At 38.3% G+C, this 19,155-nt stretch overlaps 1 protein-coding gene across 5 annotated transcripts in view; it reads right to left on the bottom strand.

Annotated features, from left to right (window-relative positions):
- The window catches only part of cyth1a (cytohesin 1a), a 67,840-nt gene continuing 48,685 nt past the window's right edge, over nucleotides 1-19,155 (bottom strand). For 4 of the 5 annotated variants that reach the window (XM_084110186.1, XM_084110184.1, XM_084110185.1 and 1 more), the window contains exons 3-13: nucleotides 16,208-16,272; nucleotides 15,719-15,785; nucleotides 15,505-15,623; nucleotides 12,947-13,027; nucleotides 12,696-12,808; nucleotides 11,671-11,819; nucleotides 10,244-10,355; nucleotides 5,264-5,340; nucleotides 4,588-4,656; nucleotides 4,096-4,250; nucleotides 1-1,326 (exon numbers count right to left, since the gene is read on the bottom strand). In XM_084110186.1, the coding sequence (XP_083966312.1) occupies nucleotides 1,248-1,326; nucleotides 4,096-4,250; nucleotides 4,588-4,656; nucleotides 5,264-5,340; nucleotides 10,244-10,355; nucleotides 11,671-11,819; nucleotides 12,696-12,808; nucleotides 12,947-13,027; nucleotides 15,505-15,623; nucleotides 15,719-15,785; nucleotides 16,208-16,272 (1,086 nt within the window). In that variant the 3' untranslated portion in view covers nucleotides 1-1,247. Of the gene's footprint in view, nucleotides 1,327-4,095; nucleotides 4,251-4,587; nucleotides 4,657-5,263; nucleotides 5,343-10,242; nucleotides 10,356-11,670; nucleotides 11,820-12,695; nucleotides 12,809-12,946; nucleotides 13,028-15,504; nucleotides 15,624-15,718; nucleotides 15,786-16,207; nucleotides 16,273-19,155 lie in introns of all 5 variants that reach the window. The other variant, XM_084110187.1, reaches the window with a different exon arrangement.

A 19,155-nucleotide genomic window follows, 5' to 3' on the forward strand; every position in this document is an offset into this window, starting at 1 on the left:
TCTGCTATAACATCTTTATTTCAGCATGATCTGGCTACCACTACGATGGTATCGACCTCCAGAAAATCCAAATAATAATCATAATAAAAAAATCAAAAGAAAGAAAAATGGCACTCAACTAGTACAATACTGCTACACACAGTACACACATTTATAAAATGGAAACCAATATTCTCTATACACTAAAGTATGTACATCTTTGATAAATTAAACCAATACTGCTTAGATTGAATATTTAGCTATAGAATAACTGATAGACGAGATAAAGAAACGCGAGAGCAGGCACTGGAGCATCCCGAGGACTTTCAACTGTTGTTAGGCACATTTACTTGTTTTATGATAAGCGTTTTATTGGGAGGTCTGGGTTAAAAGACCTTGTGGAAAATAAAAACATTACCGTCCCGTCTGTCTGAGAGGTAGTACCAATGCTTGATATCCTTGTAATGACGATATCCCAGAATCCTTAGCTGGCCACCGTTCATTCTGTGAACGCTGCCAAAATACAAAGCACTGCAGCAGCTTCACACAACACACTATATCCGCATGTGGCATCGCTAGCAACGCTGGCGTCCCGCCAAGAAAACAAACAAATTCCCACGGAGCCGTTTCCCGTCAGGGGCCGAAACGCATCTAGGGTGATTTCACCACCCTTTCCTTTTCTGTCGCAAATAATAGACGTTTCTTTTGAACATTTTTTACATTTAAATACACAAATAAACCTCTGAGGACTAAGCCGCTTTTTTGTGCACGATACAAAATGTAAAAATACACTTATTGCCTGTACATTTCATAGCACAAAAGGAAATCTTCCTTTTTTTCTGACGCTAAGTAGGAACTTTCGTTTGGTTTTCCACATTCTGTCAGACCTGCTGAGTTCAGATAATGCAAGTGCGCGCGTGTGCAAAAGAGACGAGAGGGAGAGAGAGAGGAGAGAGAGAGAGAGAGAGAGAGAGAGAAACAGAAAGAGCGTATTTTGGTTAAGCATGAGGAAAAATTTTCTCTTTGGGGGTTTCAAGGAAGCATTAGCCAGTTAAAAATCCCACTGACTTCCTTCCAACACACACTCACATACACACACACACGCACACACACACACACACACACACGCGCTTGAGCTGAGCAAGAAGACGTTTAAAAAGAGTGGAGCCAGGTTTGACCTCGCTGGTCTCGTGAAGTTGGGGGTTGTGTTCGACTCTTCACAGCTCAACTGTCTCCAGTAGTCCTGAATCGGTAACACCTGAGCAGCTCTAGTGTCTCTTCACAGACGACACCTTCTTCTTCCTCGCCGCCAGCATCTCGTAGAAAGGATCTCTGCTGATGGCCGCTCTGGAGATGAAGAGGAACAATATTAGGAAAAACTGCTCCATTTCTAACCTTTCATACAGTGTGTAATATAGTGAATGTAAAAGGTCCGCAAAGTTTTTAAATATCAAATTGTATGACAAATTAAATTGTGTCCTGAAAGAAAGAATTGATTCTGAACTGCTGAAAAGAGTCATCGGTAACTCCAGTCTTACTTCCTGCATGGGTTTGTAAGAATAATAGCATAGATGTTCGTCATTGGCTGCTGGTGAACAACATCTACTTTAACCCTCAAAGACTGTAGCTGAGGCCTGACGGACTTTGGTTCACACCAGGCCAATCACAACAGACTGGGTCATCTGACCAATCAGAGCAGAGTAGGCCAATCACAACAGACTGGGTCATCTGACCAATCAGAGCAGAGTAGGCCAATCACAACAGACTGGGTCATCTGACCAATCAGAGCAGAGTAGGCCAATCACAACAGACTGGGTCATCTGACCAATCAGAGCAGAGTAGGCCAATCACAACAGACTGGGTCATCTGACCAATCAGAGCAGAGTAGACCAATCACAACAGACTGGGTCATCTGACCAATCAGAGCAGAGTAGGCCAATCACAACAGACTGGGTCATCTGACCAATCAGAGCAGAGTAGGCCAATCACAACAGACTGAGTCATCTGACCAATCAGAGCAGAGTAGACCAATCACAACAGACTGAGTCATCTGACCAATCAGAGCAGAGTAGACCAATCACAACAGACTGAGTCATCTGACCAATCAGAGCAGAGTAGACCAATCACAACAGACTGAGTCATCTGACCAATCAGAGCATGTAAACCTCTTGTAGAGACCTCCAAAACAAAATTAGGAACCTTGAAAATAGCATAATAATAGGTTGGGGTTTAAAAGACAGTTAATATCCAATAATGTTATTGATTTGACTTCACTATTGTATAAAGCGCTATAGAAATAAATGCGTCTTGAAATAAGGCATAATGTATAGTTCAAGTCAGGAATAATGTCCCGTCAGATGACCATAGTTACAAAATAAACTTACATTTTATGACTTGGAAATGGATATTAAATATTGACATATCATATCAGAAAAGAGAGTGGAGTGAAATGATACACATGACACTAGCACACACAGCTATGTAGGAAATCACTTGAATGTTTTGTGACTAGAGAAATATTTGCCTCCACAATGTTGCAACTGACCAATCAGAAACAAGAGAGAGTCTCCAGTGAACTGTTATAAAACAGGGATATTTAACAATTATCTGGACCTGACCTAGGGGTGGGCGGTATGACCAAAATTCGGTTTCACGGTATGACTAATTTTATTTCACGGTAACGATATATTTCACGATATAGTTATTTATAGTTGTAGTTGTTCTCGAAAAATCGACAAAAAGGGCTTTGTATAATAAATAAACCCAAATACTTTAGAAATGAAAAGTACTTCACTTTGTTTGAATTTTCTTTTTCTTTTATTTGGTAAATTATTTCTTTGGTAAACTATTTTTAATAGCTAAATATAGTAAACAAAACACTCTCATCAACTTTTAGATGAACTGCCCCCAACTTACTGATATTAAATACAACTCATAGGTGCAATTAAACTTTAAATAAAGTGTTGCTGAATAATTTTTCAATCTCATGGTATTGCTTTACTTCATCAATCAGTTTATAATATCTAAATATTTTATATTGAACTATTCTATTCATAATAAATGAGTTACTTCCTTTTAATTTGGTAGGATATTAGTAAATACTAGTTATGTTTAAATGTTTTCCCGGTACATTTTTGCCATGTCTGCTTTTAAAGGGCTTGTTTTGTTCTTTTTGTGATATCTGGCAACCCGTCACCTAAAGCTTTAACCAAGAGAGGTTCAGAAGCGTCAAGTTCATTAGTGTTGACTAAGTAGTGTAAATTATACACACCTTGTAACTGCGTCATTATTTTACATAGCTCAGTGAACACCGACACGCTCCCTCTCAGTGCGTGTGCACGCGCGCGTCTTTTGCATCAGTAAAATGCGATCGGTTAATTTGAGTGACAAGTTGTAATCACGCATTGAATCGACGCAAGATTTTATCAGCTGTTTCAGTGGCCAATTGTTTGGAGTTAGAAATGTATAACTCGCGCTGCATATTTAGTAATTTTGCCTCAGATATAGGATTATACATTTGCTTTAAGCAGGTTGTTCATTACCACGGCAACCGCTCGCGTGTCATACTGAATGCGAGTTTCGTGTTTAAAAAGTAACTATACGAGACAGAAAGATGCAGATAACTATACATTTATTTAAGGCTATTTCTATTCGTTATGATATTGATATATGAACTGTTGTTGTCAAGTAGCTTCATGCTTTCCCCGTTGATCGTGCACTCCTCTAAACTGTAGTCTACGGGGGCCGCACTGCTCTAGTTGACTGCTGCGCCTTTCCCCCAAAAAAATATCACGTTAACAACAAACCTTTAGAAAACGTAATTCCTTTGTGGATCCTCTTGATCTGCTTTCTCCATGTTTCTTTGACAAATCTCAGTGTCTCAGTCTCTCGCTGCACGTGAGTTAACCACGCACACTTATTTACATGCGGTATCACGGAATGAAAAAGTCTGTTACGGTTGACATTTTATACCGCGGTAACGATATATACCGTCATACCGCCCAGCCCTAACCTGACCCAAAATAAATACTCTGGATTATACTCAATACTCGGCCCTCAGTTTGTGTGTCTGTATTTAAAGCAGAAAATGCCTTTACTCAGACGAGCAACACTCACTTGATGCTGTTCATCCACTCGTCCTTCTCCTCAATGGTGGGAGCAGAGATGCGGTAGAACGTGTGATTCCCCTCGACCACGCGTCCGTCAGCCTCGGTCTTGCATGCCTTGATCACCTGGTCCTTATTATCTGGGATGAAGAGCTCAAAGCAGTTCTGAGAAGCAAACACAGGCAGACCGTCACACGTCTGACCACTAGAGGGAGACACGGTGTTTCCACAGTGAAGTCAAGTGTAGAAGAGTGTTAGAATCAAGCTAAATCCATCACTTTTAATAATGCGTTTCTGTATCCGGACACACTTGGCCCCCTATTCCCAATATAATCTGATTTAGGACGCACTACTCCTAGCACACTATAGTATGCATGTGTTATTGGATGCAGGCCAAGTGCTGAATTCTCTCAAGGTAAAAGATCATCATGCAAACACAGAGTAAATTCATTTGATTGTCTCCAGATAAATGGAGTTTAAACTGCAGAAAAAGACGTTTTACCGGTTTCTTGTCCTCCACTTCTCGAATGCTGAGGTTTTCCAGAGGGATGATGCCTCTTGGTTCTTTATCCTACATGAAAAGAGACACATTAGTTTGTGTTTATCATTATTTCTTTAAAAAAATACAAATAATTGACCGATAGTGTGCGAGTGTTCATATTAGACCTGCACGATTCTGGATAAATTAAGAATCATGATTTTTTTTTGCGTGTGTGTGTGTGTTTGTGTGTGTGTGTTTCAAACACAGATCATGATTCTCTGCATGTAATTTCCAGGAGGTTCTGATAAAATGTTAATTGCCGCAATCAATTTAAAAATGATTAACTAATTTGAAGATTATTCAATGACTCGCTCATAGAAACTTCACTTGTTTAATGACTGGATGAATCGTAGTTTTGCAAATAAATGCTGTTCTTTTGAACTTTCTATTCATCAAAGAATCTGATGTTTTATTTATTCTTTTTATTTTTACATAACGGTTTTGAACATTGATATATGTTGTAATAATAAATGTTTCTTAAGCAGCACATCATCACATTAGAATGATTTCTGAAGGATCATGTGACACTGAAGACTGGAGTAATGATTATATATATATATATATATATATAAAATGTCTAATAAGACAAGTGAACATAAATCACCTACAGCAGCAGGACATGTTTTTCAGTACTTACAGTAGTGTACTCGAAGTAGTAAAGGCAGTTATCAGTGAGGATGAACCACCGTCTTTTCCAGGTTTTGACGCGTCCCCCTGAGGAACAAAAGATGAGCGTTAGCTTTAGCACACGAGCCGTCAGACGAGCAGCTGAAGAGTTGAGCGGCAGAGGAGCAGACAGACAGACAGACAGACGGACAGACAGACGGATGAACAGACAATGAGCTCTTCTACAGCCACTCCATGTCCAATGAGACCCAAGCACAGCATTCCTTACCAGCAGCACACCATGCTCAAACCAGTCCATCAGTGACCCTCCACAACCATCACACGCCACCTGACAGCTGCTCTTCCTCTGAAACATCCCTTCACTTCCTAAACACCCCGACGAGGGACCAGGGGAACCCGTGCGATGCACACGTATGGGTGGGACTACAAGAATACATCACTTCAGCGCTCTATGTGTGACCCTGGACCACAAAACCAGTCACATGGGCCAATTTTTTGAAACTGAGATTTATACATCACGTGAAAGCTGAATAAATAAGCTCTCCATTGGCTGAGATACAACTATTTGAAAATCTGAAAAAAATCAAAACATTGAGAAAATCTCCTTTAAAGTTGCTCATTTATGTTGGCGATTGTGCTGCATTCACTCACATAAATACATGTTTTATATATTTACGGAAGGAAATTTACTAAATATCTTCATGGAACATGATCTTTACTTAATATCATCATGATTTTTGGCATAAAAGAAAAATGGATAATTTTGACCCATACAATGTATTGTTGGCTATTGCCACAAATATACCCGTGCGACTCGAGACTGGTCTTGTGGTCCAGGGTCACATGTGGTGATGTTAGTAATCTGCTATCAGGTTGAGCTCATTTTCCCACGCCCCTCTCTATAGGGACTGCAAGGTAAACACTGGTCTCAGTGACCCGAGGATGACCTCTGACCTCTGCAGGGAAACCTGATCACAGTGGTTAAGGAGATGCCTTCACAATTAATAGACAGTGTAGTGCAACCAACAACACGTTTAACTAACTGTGTGTCAGGGTAGTTGATGCATAACATGTCCATAGGCATTTTTAAAATAATTTATTAATCATAACAAAATTAAAAAGGGGGGAAAAAAGAAGAATATACAGGGGAAGGTGTATTCCCATCTACTCGGCATTTCATTTTCACATTATAATGTAGGCTAGCTGATTTTGCAGTAAAAGTACTGTACAAATATCATATGAAGTCTCTCAATGAATATGAGCTCATCAAATCTGCGTTCATAATGGCTATAAAATAATTAGCAAAATGCCATTTAGGCCTGTCATGATTATTGATTAATCGTCTGATTGCGGTTATTTGATCTTATTGCAAATGTCTGAGATAATTGTGCAGCTTAAACTTTTTTTTTTTCCATTTTGCAATTCAAATAATTTACATTTTAGCAAAAAATATTCAAAATATTATTCTGAAGGATCATGTGACCGGCTGCTGAAAATTCAGCGTTGCCATTACAGGAATATATATTAATATATAATATAAATATAAAATAAGTTATTATAAAATTTATAAAAAATAATATATAAATATATTAAAATGGAAAATACTTATTTGAAATTGTAATAACATTTTATTATTTTACTGTACTAACTTATTATTTTAAAAGTTTGACCATTATATTATATTATATTATATTATATTATATTATATTATATTATAAAGTCGTATTATATTTTGAGAAATATTTAAACTTTCAAAATATTATTTCCACAGCAGTAAATATATTTTTATGGTCCTATTTAAATAAATGTTTCCAAGTAAAATATTTTAAAAACCATCAGCGAAAAATTGATGATCGTGACAGGCCTAATGTTATTTAAAGTAGTTTCAGATGTGATCCGGCACGGCACACAAGCATGTCGACCACCCTAAAGCTTTCCTGATCCTGATCCTGATCCGAGTCCTGGCATGAGCGGCACACACGCGAACACGGATCAGAGTTTCTGAGCAAGCTGATTGGCTGAGTTATGGGCTGTTATTACGGTCGTAGAGCAGAAGCCGGTCCAGAAACACCTCTCAGAGGGAGCGAGGAGGACTGACACGGATACAGCGCTGGGCGATGGATGGGCCTTCCTAGTCACATCTCTCACGAGACAACCGGAAGCTACAGCAATCACACGCCTTATATTATAATCACACTTTAGATTAAGGTGCATTCTCACTATTAACCAACTATTAACTACGACTTTTGCCTCAATAAACTCCTAATTTCTTCTTATTAATAGTTAGTAAGGTAGTTCAGGAATTGGTTCAGATTAAGGGATGTAGAATATGGTCATGCAGAATAAGGCATTAATATGTGCTTTAGAAGTACTAATACACAGACAATATCCTAGTAATATGCATGATAATAAGCAACTAGTTAATAGTGAGAATTGGACCCTAAACTAAAGTGCTACTGAATATATTATATGAATGCTGATGTAAATGAAACACTTTAGATTCGTGAAGTCAGTCTGATACATCAATTGAAACCCACCCTCACCCAGCATCATAGTGGTGAGTCCGATCTGACCACATACACACACACATACATTTTCCTCAGCGCTGCAGTCCAGCATCACACATATGCACACACACACACACACACACATTACGTAGAGCATGAAGAATAGCAGTCTTTGGTCCAGGTGCAGTTTTCTGACTCAGTCTAAACGGATCAAACACCACTTGAATGTTCACGAGTCCAGCCATTACAACCATTAGCAGTGAAATGACTGAACGTCATATTTAAAGGTCGAGTTCACAGAGAAATGAAGTCATTTTCCCCAAACAGAAGAGTTCCTTCTTATATAAAACGCAAAAGAGGACGTTTTGAAGAAAGTCCTAGCTGCTCTTTTCCACAGAAATGGGGGTGGGCGATATGAGCAAAAACCTGTGTCACGATATTAGTAATTTTATTTCACTATAACGTTATATATATCAAGATGCAGTTATTTTGCCTGAAAATTTTAGATACAATTGCAATTTCATAATTTCCGACACCAATTCACTGCACAAAATAATACTAGTCTAACTAATGTGAGTAGAAGCTAATTGAAGACAGGTAAACTAATATAGATATAAATACAACTGGAAAAAAAATAAACCTGCATAGTATTTTCTGTATAAATTAAAGCTACAAAAGTCATTCAGTCAAGAACATTTTCTCTTTGTATTTTTGTTTAATTAACATTATTTTTGATTAGCATAGACAGGCACCAGGTTTATTAGGCTGCTGTCGAATGCACAGATCTAATGAATTGACACAGTATAAGTTTATGTTTATTCAATCAATAATTGACTGCGTTTACAAGGACACTCACCAATACGGGCATTTTGACACGATTTTTGAATGATTAAGACGTGATAAGACGCACACGAGCTGTTGAGCACCAAATGAATGGTGTAAAATGGCTTGAATGTTTAAAACTGGCAAGGCTTAAAAACGCATGCTGATAAAAATAAAATTTCATGACAGCACAGCACTGCAAGCTCACATTAAATTTTTACCATCTACTAAAATATCGCCCGCCCCTACTTCCAATGAATCTGAATAAGGATTTTTTTTTCATTTTTGGGTGAACTATCCTTTAATTTTATGCGTTTCATTTTCTTCTGTTGCCGTTTTCATTGGTGTTTGTTGGGCTCCGTTCAGACTGAGAGGAAGCAGAAAATCCTGCAGCTCCCAAAGTGCAAACGACACTTTAGAGAGAGAGAGAGAGAGAGAGAGAGAGAGAGAGAGAGAGAGAGAGAGAGAGAGAGAGAGAGAGAGAGAGAGAGAGAGAGAGAGAGATATCGAACACCACAGCAAACAGAGACAGGTGCTCTTCAATACACTGGCCACAAAATCAAAACCCAAGCACCCGCCACCATACAGAGACAGGGCGGCACGTGGACGGATCGCTGATTCGATGGATAAAACGAGCCGTCAGACAAACAAATGAAGGAACATATAAAAAAAAACTAGAGTGAACTCATGGAAGGACGAACCCCATGGGAAATAATGACCCTACAGTGGCTAATAACAGAAACAGGGGACAGGAAGCAAGGCTTGATCACCAAAAAGCACCCGAGAGCGGAGAGATGAGCGATTGTTTGGGAAGAACAGGTGTACATACCTCCTGAGGGAAAGACAACAGCCAAAATCATGGGAACAAACAAACAAATGAGGAAGAAAAGGAAACAAAATAATTAAATTAAATAGGAAAATCATACTCCCCACACGCTGCCTCTCTGATCAAAGAAAGTACTGTGAGTTACAGAGGAACGCTCCAAAAACAAAACAGGGAATCAAAGTACAAGTGTACACTGGAATCAGCAGACATTCAATTCACACTCATTTTCCTGTCCGTTTATGCGGAAAATGTCTCTTTTCAGAACCTTTCTAGGTCTATAATAATAAGCATGTAGTACATCAATACAGAATCTACTTTGTGTGTTTATCGCATTTTACAGTATTCATGGATTTACTTGACAGTAATGAGTATAATTCGTCATAATTCAAGATGCTAATTCTCATTAGCGGTGTAACCATGAATATTAGGTATTATATAGGAATCCCTGAAACATGTTAAGGGGAACTAGAGTATTACGAACAAGTTTATGAACAGGCTTATACTTTATCTATAGAGAGTGTCCATCTCAAAGTGCAGTTTCTCTTACGCCTCATGACAGCGACAGCTTGGGATATTGATTGTGCTTAAAGTCGTGCAGCTGATTTATTGTGATCATGAAGTGTTATTAGCTACATATGATGTGATACTGATCAAGAGATACTGATCCATCAAGAGTGCAGAGGGAAAGATGTGCTACTGTATAGTGTGTGAGGATCATCAGATGAGCTTATAGAAGTGAGTGTGTGTGTTTGGACAGGACACTTCTTATTCAAATGTAGGTGTAGAGCTGAACGATCATCACATAAGTGAGATTTACTCATGTAGTCCCACTCACCCAGTTTGAGCAGCCAGCCCTCTCTGTCCGGGTTGAAGAAAGTGTGTGTCAAGTCATTGCCGTCATCCTCTGGGATTTTGAAGGGCTCGTTCTTGATGCTGTCATATAGGTTCTGTAGGAGTCAAAGCAAAAGACTATGAAGCTCAAAAGATGAACAAACACATGAACACAACCTACAGAACGGCCTCAAATATCCTTATAAGGAGAGACAGAACAATATATAGTGCATGCAAAAAGTTATTCATTGTTGGACAATATGTTAACCTATTCAGTGATTACATTTTTATCATTTCAAATGTCACGTTAGAAACAGTCAATCACACAATCTACACATCGCTATTGGACTTTTCCTGTAAACAAAGTAATTAAAGCTCAATTCTGAACATGTTTTCTTTCATTTCCTGCTATTCTGTTCGGCTCAGTCTTGCCATTTGTTACTCTGCATTTTAGTAATTTAATCACGTACATTTATTTTCATTTACGTCCTCAATTATATCTGATGGGTGAACAAAGAAAGACGAATCAGAAAATGTAGACCAATAACCCCTTTAAATATCAGACTGTTACGGTGTAAACCTGAGAATCATTTTCTTAAAGGTGCAGGGTCCGTGTAACGCTTCACCGCTCAGCTTTCAGACCATGCAATGCAAATGCACAAATGAACAATTGAAACCAGATGTTTCTTGTTGTGTGGTTACATTATCAATGGATATTTGCCTTTTTTTCGAGTTCAGAAACAAACATTTGAATAAATGAAATCTAACCGTTTTTCTATTTTTCCATTTTTCGTGTAATTTGCGTGGTGGGCGATACCATTAGCACGGGGGTGTGGACTACCTGTACTATAATTTCATTGATGTAACTGCTTTATACACACTGCATGCACGTTAAAAGCCTGAACACAGAGGATGACCTTTTTCTCCTGAAGTGCCATCATTTTATTAATAGTCTAATTGTGCTAAATTATAAGGCAGTCTTGGACTGGCCATCGGGAGCAACCGGGAAAAGTGAAATCCCGGTGGCCTGGGTACTGATGGTCTTTCCCTACTTATTCGTTCTTACTTTATTTTATTAATATACCTTTTATACCCTTGTTCATTTTGCACGGTACAGTACAACCACGAGATCACACAACAGCGCAGAATTACAAGACGAAAAATGGAAAAATAGAAAAGCGGTAAGATTTCATTTATTCAAATGTTTGTTTCTGAGCTCACAATTTAGATACAGTATCTATTGATGAATTACACGAAAAAAAAAAAAGAAGATTTGTGAAGCGTTACACAGACCGGGCAGTAAGTGATTTCTACGAAGCGCTGTTGAAAGTGAATTGGGATAAGGGACAAAGATAGCACGCTACAACACTAATACAAACACAAGAATATAAACACATCTACAGACGTAAGTAGAAGTGAGAGGAGACCAACCCTGAGCAGGTCCTCTGGCAGGTCTCCTCCCTCATTAATGCCTCTGTTCATGGAGATGAAGCGCTCCACTGGGGGCTTGTCCTTCACGTTTGGGTTGTGAAGGCTGGTGTTCAACATGATGATGGCGAAGGACAAGATGTAGCATGTGTCTGCAAAACAAACAAACAAGCAGTTCGTTACAACCATCCACACTGACATTGAAAATGGTAGTGTTTGAAAATGCTGAATCAGAAGCAGAGGCACACTGGCCATTTAAATATTTCACTCTCATAACTCGGATGAATGCTAATGAGGAGAACTGTGGAGTTACAGAGGGTGATCGTGACAAGAACAATGTCCTGGAAGGAAGAGAGAGAACTTAAAGGCTGTGCATGTGTGTGTGATGTGTGTGCAAGTTGATGCCATTTGCCAGGAAACTTTCATTTAACTATATTTACATGTGTTGTAAATATCGGCTATTGGTAAATGGCATTTATTTAAAGATAAATGCATTGTTTGAGTGTATCTAATTCAATATTTCCAGCTCTCAATTTGTGAGTATTACTAGGGAAAGCAGTATTGGTGAAACACTGCTCATGTCTCTTGGAAATGTTATTAACGCAGGTTTAAAGGTGCAGTATGTAAGAATGACAACTAGTGGTCGAAATAGGTACTGCAGTCGACTTAAAAATATCAGAGATCGTAGTTTCTCCCGTCACCTGCTCCTCAGACTCAACGGCGCTCACACGGGTCGCCAGTTTGAGCTCACGCAACAGGAACGAGTGCAATGGACAATGAAAATTGGCAAATTGGCAACGTGCAATATCACAAACCAAAACAATAACAAACATTCCAGCCTGGAAATGCACATTTCAAAGTAAAATAACTGGCTGTAGAAGTGTTTTTCAGAGAAACGAGTATGAACTTAGCATGTTTCCTCAATAAATGCAAACATATTATGGTATTTTTATGCTTTAGTAGAGTGAGAAGGTAACATCCAGCACCTTTAAACACCGAACACAGACTACAACGTACAGTAGACCCACCTGTGGACTGAAAGACTCCCGGGTTGCATTGGCAGTAGCGCTGGGCAAACGCCTCCATCATTCGGTCGATCTTCTGTGCCTCGCCAGGAAGCCTGAAACTCCAGAGGAACTGCCTGTGTGGAGACGAACATCAATGATATTAGGTCTGACCAATGCAAACCAACCAGTGGCAAATGTATTAAACCTTTCGTAAATTTCAAACATGCACAGTATACATATTATTTACAGTTATTCACAACTACAAGTGTTACCTGAGAGCCTGGACCAGGTTCAAATCAGTGAACTCGTGCAGCTCCACAAACGCATGAAGGACCTGGAGATTCAATTCATCTCTGTTGAACAATGTGGAAATGAGAGCAAGAGGTAAGTATCAGACGCTTTCATCCAAAGCATCGTAATGCAAGTTCACACAAAGAATGATAACTATAAAGATAACTACAACGATAATTATAATAGCATTAAGACCAACGGACAATGACGTTCTGTTTATTATAAGCGCAAGCCTGAGTTTTGTCGACTGTTGTTTTAAATGTTCGATCTCTTTAAAGCAGGATGGATTCTGATTGGCTGCCAATGTTTTATTGTTCATCAGCTGAAAAAAAAAAAAAAAAAATCAATCTTAAAAGTGATTCCAAGGATATAGTTTATCTGTCCCGTTATTGTTAGATGTGGTGTAGATGATCTTTAGAACTGTATCTTTATAATTATCGCTAATGCTATGAATGGGCCTTTATTGGAGTAACAGAAGTTTAAAGGGATAGTTCACTCAAAAAATGCTGCCATCAATTCCTCAAGTCGTTCCAAACCAATAAGACCTTAGTTTGTCATTTATTTACCATATACTGATGTGCTCTATATATATATGTGTGTGTGTGTGTGTGTGTGTGTGTGTGTGTGAGAATAAAAGCCTATTCTAAAGCCTATAAGCCTAAATTGAATCTGTTCGTCATAAATATAGATCATGTCTCTTCAACAGTTTTGCATTAAAACACTCGATTCATATGGAGTACTTTTTCAATGTCTTAATGAACATTTCGAAACTTGAAAGTTTTGGTAGAATTAACAGAAAGCTCTAATATTTCATTAAAAATATCTTCATTTGGGTTTTGAAGATGATCAAAAGTCTGGTTTGGAACGACATGAGGGTGAGTATGATGACCATTTTAATTTATTAGTGCACTGTCACTTTAAGGAATAATTCACCAACAAATACATATTCTGTATTTTTTTAACCACACTCATGTCATTGTATGGCTTTCTCTCTTCCATGGAACACAAAAGGAGACATTTTGAATAATTACTGCACTTTTACATGCAATAAGAACAAGCAAATTTGTCACTTATCTGGTCACTTGTATAGGTGTGTCCCAATTCGCATGCTTATGCACGATTCAATGATGTTTTTAAGTAGAAATAGTGTGACTACATAGATGAGTACATAGTGCACAAGTGCGTCATTTGGGACGCAGCTTAAGATTTACTCAAGACAAGGTGGCTGTGAGATCATTCAGCACTGCATCATTTTTCGAAACCATGACATTTATCCTCTGCAAGCGGAGGATGTGATATCCCACATGGGGAATGAGGGCGATCTCATCCTCTCTACACCCTTTCCCGGTGATCTGGTGACAGTCCACTCACGGGACACAGCACTGCAGACCCCCTCCCTAACAGAGGAGCTGAAGTGCTCAGAGAGACAATCTGATCTGCTGTCACAGAAAGCTCTGCTCTCCGTTTCCTGAGCGTTTCAGCAGCCACACCCAGACCGAGGAAGAACAGAAAACAAGGAGGCGGAGGCAACGAAACCCAGGATGAGATCGAAAGGAAAAAAAAAGAAGGAATTCTTGTGCAGACGCAACCAAGTCACTAGGTGTTGCCCAGTGAACTAGAATAACATGTCTGAATTTCAGTCCTGTTTGAGTCAGCATTCCTTAAATATGAAGAGTCTAATGAGCTTAGAGTCCGGATAAAAGGGTAATCAAAGACAGATGCGGATGGGATTTACAGGACAATCCACATTATCCTGTCTCTCAGCAAATTACAGTGGGAAGATGACACTGGTTTCCAGGAATTAACCAGAAGGGCCAGTTGACAGATAATTAGGTGTATTTAAAGGTGTAGAAGGGATCTAATGCCGTTTCCATCCTCATAAGTCACATTTTTACACGATATGCATTTTGGTGAATTCAACATAATGGGCAATTTATAATATTTTATTGATTCAGATTTTAATTAGATAGTATTTAGATAGCAATGCAAATATACAACACCAAAGCAATGGACTTGACATATAAACTTTTGAGACACTTCTGGGTTCTAAAACCAATGCTCGGCAAAACTTCCAAAAAAATCCAGTCATTTCAATAGAAGTCTTTGCGATTTGGAATTTCCCGTAATGGCGTTTCTCCACACATTTTTCACATCCTGTTCGCGTTTTTCATGCAAACTCGTCGTGTTGACCAACAGAAAGGTGATTGGTTTGAAAGTGACTTGCTTAAGTAGTGCTTTGTGCATCACTACTCTACTGAAAATGGATGATAAACCTTTTTGCCTGCGATATTCACTGAAATTTCACTAATGTGACCATGCCTTATAGTACCAAAAGCACTTAAATATTCCTAAAACCTGAAGAAATTGGCATGAATTAAAAAAATTATGAAATATATTCGTAATTGCTGCAATACAACAATAATATCACTATTATGACTGCTTTATGCAAGTTAATTTTCTACTTAAAAGGCCTGTGACCCCAATCGGCACCAACAAATCATGTGCTGGTTGCAGTATTTGTACTAATAATCACACACACCTCTCTCCCAGGTAGTCTCCTATTGCAGTCTTGTTAAGACCTTCACCCTTGTAGAGGAACCGTGCAATGTCTTCACTGGTGTTCTTCAGAAGGTCATTTTCAATGAGGAACTGGATCCCCTGCAAACACACACGTTCAAGGTGTTTAACCTCTAAGACAAATGATACACATATAATTCATTCAGTGAACACGCTTTAATAGACTGCTTAATCACCTTTTTGGGATCCATGTTGAATTTCTTACGGCCCATTGCCACTTGTTTGTTCCTTTGCATGTTTTTCCTGCGGGGACAATGATCAGTAGATTATAAAAAAGAACTCCTGATGTTTATTGTTTTATACCCTTTTACAAAAGATGTCATGAGGTTTATTTCATATGCTTCATAATCTCTGGCTGATGGACCCAACATTTAAACAACTACTGCCTTGAACAAAAGAGGTCTTGTGGAATCCAACTGGGATTGGGAATTGCAATTTGGTTCTCATTTTGAACAACACAAGACAGTTCTCTGGAAATACTGTGACTTACATTTTCTTGAATAGTTTAACAGATTCTAATAAAACAGGATGGGTTGACATTCAAGAAGATGGTGTAGCTAGATGCTAAGATGCTAGGCAGATCTGACCTCACGCATGACTCACAAAGTGACACATGAGTGGAAATGAAGTGTGTATGAGTAATCAGTGAGGGAACGTCCACTCACCTCTCCTCGGTGGAACCCAGGTTCTCAATCTCACTGGTCACTTCGGCTATCTCATCCTTCAGACGCTGTGGAGAAATGAGGAAATGAGAGGGCTCAAATCAAACGAGACTCCAGAGATAATTACGCCACACCATAGTGGTCAATACAGATGAGAAATGAAACAACAACACACACGTGTCTAGAGTTGTGTTGTGAGTGAAACACTAACCCAAACAAGAAACACTGTGTCCTAAAAATGGAATTTTTCAGCAGCAAGTAATCGTCATACAACTGTATGCATACGCGCGTCTCGTCATATCCGTAAATAGAGAAAAGTTGATCCGGCTACTTTTACGCGTATGGGAGTGGCAATAAGCGAGAATGGTTGACATGGGTCTGCTGGTAAAAAGAGATCGCGACAGAGCTCGTAATAAAACAAGAATCAACATAAGCTTGGCTTTTCAGAGATGGCGAGGGTACCGTGAACATAAGGAAGTACTACGTCTATTAATTAGGGCTGTCACTTTGCATTCGAAAATCGATTGCACAAACGATCGGACCAACCAACACAAGTTTGGAAAACGAAAATGGGTAATCGATTTTAACGGTCTTCTCGGAGGGCGTCCAGCTCGTCACGATACGCCCGCAGCGATCTTTACGTTCGTCCTAATGCCCGTTAGTTGTCCGTGGATTTGCCTATATTTGGCGTTTAAAATGGAAACGTTTTTAGACATGGAAAATCGATTTTACAATCGATTCAATGAACACTTATGTCTCAAAAATCGAACAGGATTTTTTTCACAAAAGTGACAGCCCTACTATTAATGGGTTTAGCTACAGTAAAACCTTCAGCTAGTCAGTTTAAGATCCTTTCCATCTAAACTGGTTATATCTCTTAAGCCTAGTAGTGAATGTTTTATGAACAGTAGGATAATCTTCACTTTTTTTTTTTTAGGTATGAGAAAGAACCAAGGTCTACTACAAGAGAGTATGGTGGTACTCTCTGCATGTGTCCTGTCCCAGCTCACGAGGCCTGACATTAACGGCTCAAATCTAATTCCAGCGGATGAATAGTTTGCTATAGACGACATATACATGACATTAAAGGAGGACAACTGGAGAATGGCCCAAAGTAAAGACTACAGACATCAAAATTGGATTATTTTACCATGTCTTTGGGGAGATTAATGGTTTTAGGGCAACAGGCCGGTCTCTTCTGCCAAGAGTTTAGTGACGGTCTGGAGCCGGGCTGGTCCTGAGGTCACACAATGAAGAGTTTTCCCTCCTCGTATTCATTTTCAGCTGGATGGTGGTGAAATTCGCTCTCAAGTGTTTGTCAAGCTCAAGTCATTTCTTCCTGTTTGTAATTCACTAGCAAAGAAAAGCCTGTTTTTGTTTTCCCAAAACCAGAGAAAACACACATTCCTCAAGACGTCTGTCCTCCCAAAGGAAGACTGCCTCAAGAACAGAAACACTTTTGTCAGAAGACCTCAAGATGTAGAAATTCGGTTTGCAAAGGGGAGGGAAGTTTTCTTAAATGTATTAATGTAAACGGAGTGTGCTAGGAAATTATACATTCCCATGGAACACTAAAGGAATTTTAAGTAAGTGTATAGTATACTGGAGGTCAGCACCCTGACAGATCAAATCCATTTGACTGTTATTAGTAGTAGAGCTGAAAGTGATCAGTGTTTGGCTCATGTGTGAGAGTCCTTCTCTAAACAAGTCCACCCTGTTCCTGTCAGCTTGAGTCATTTCCTTTTTGGACTAACTGTGTTCATACTTGGTGAATGACAAGTCAAATTCTTATACCACAAATATTTGTAGATTCATTGTTATTATAATAATAATTATTATAATTATTTCAGAATAAAACATTTTCACATCTTATATAGCAGCTGTGGGATAAGATTAAATAATAATATAACTAATTATTTATTTTATTTTTATTATTTGTATTAATTATTTTGTTTATTTTTTTATATTTCTGTTACTATATATTTATTTTTACTATTTATTTTATATTTACTAAAAAAATAGTATTTTTTTGCATTAAGAAGTGCAGTTACTAATAATACTTGTTTGTTTATTGTAAATTTGACAGTAAAGCACTTAAAATTAACTATCATTATTAACAACAGTAAATATTCCACTCTTATTAAATGTACCATTGTTCTTTTATAGTATCACACTGAACTGACCGACAGCTTCAGTGATTATAAAATGAATGTAAAATGAGATAAAATTAGTAAATAAGTAAAAAATTTAAGAAAAGTTAGTTTTTCTTGACTTTGTTAATTCCTATTTTTTTTCTTCTAATAGGGAGTGGAAATGTTGCTCCTCTGCCGCCATCTACCGGTTATAGTGGTAATTTCATGTTTTTCTTTTTTTAAATAAAAGTGTTTCAGTGCCATGAAGTTTTAGTTTCCAACATCTTTAAACTTTTAGTTTTATAAATCATCACACTACAAATAATATTAAAATTGGATAATATTTTGAGCTTTGAAGTGCTGGAAAAAGTGTAAAGCACTTGAAAGCCCTTAAAGTGCTTAAATTTCAAAAGGTTGTACGAACCCTGAGATGATGTAAAACAAACATTCTGCCACAATACCATGGTTACAGTTAGCATCGCTACATTGCTGGATGGTGAATGTTGATGATTTGTGGATTGAAAAGCCTTTAACAACGTTTGATCTGATATCTATGGTTTATAACAGAATTCTGCGCCGAATTTAAATGTTTCCCACTAGATCTCGCTGCGATGTTATTAATTATTTGGTAAATTCAAAGATGTGTAGTTACGGTGTAGCATGATTGAGTAAACGGTTTCGTTTCACTTTTGTTTAGGTTGCCATTTGATGTTTCTCATATGCAACATAAAAGGCAGTTATTATCATTTGGCCAACGTGCTGGTGGCACCAATGCGACCTCTAACAAAATTCAGTCGTTAACAAAATGCTACAATTTGG

Source organism: Abramis brama (genome assembly GCF_963993115.1).
Source record: "Abramis brama genome assembly, chromosome: 1".
Classification (NCBI taxonomy): domain Eukaryota; kingdom Metazoa; phylum Chordata; class Actinopteri; order Cypriniformes; family Leuciscidae; genus Abramis; species Abramis brama.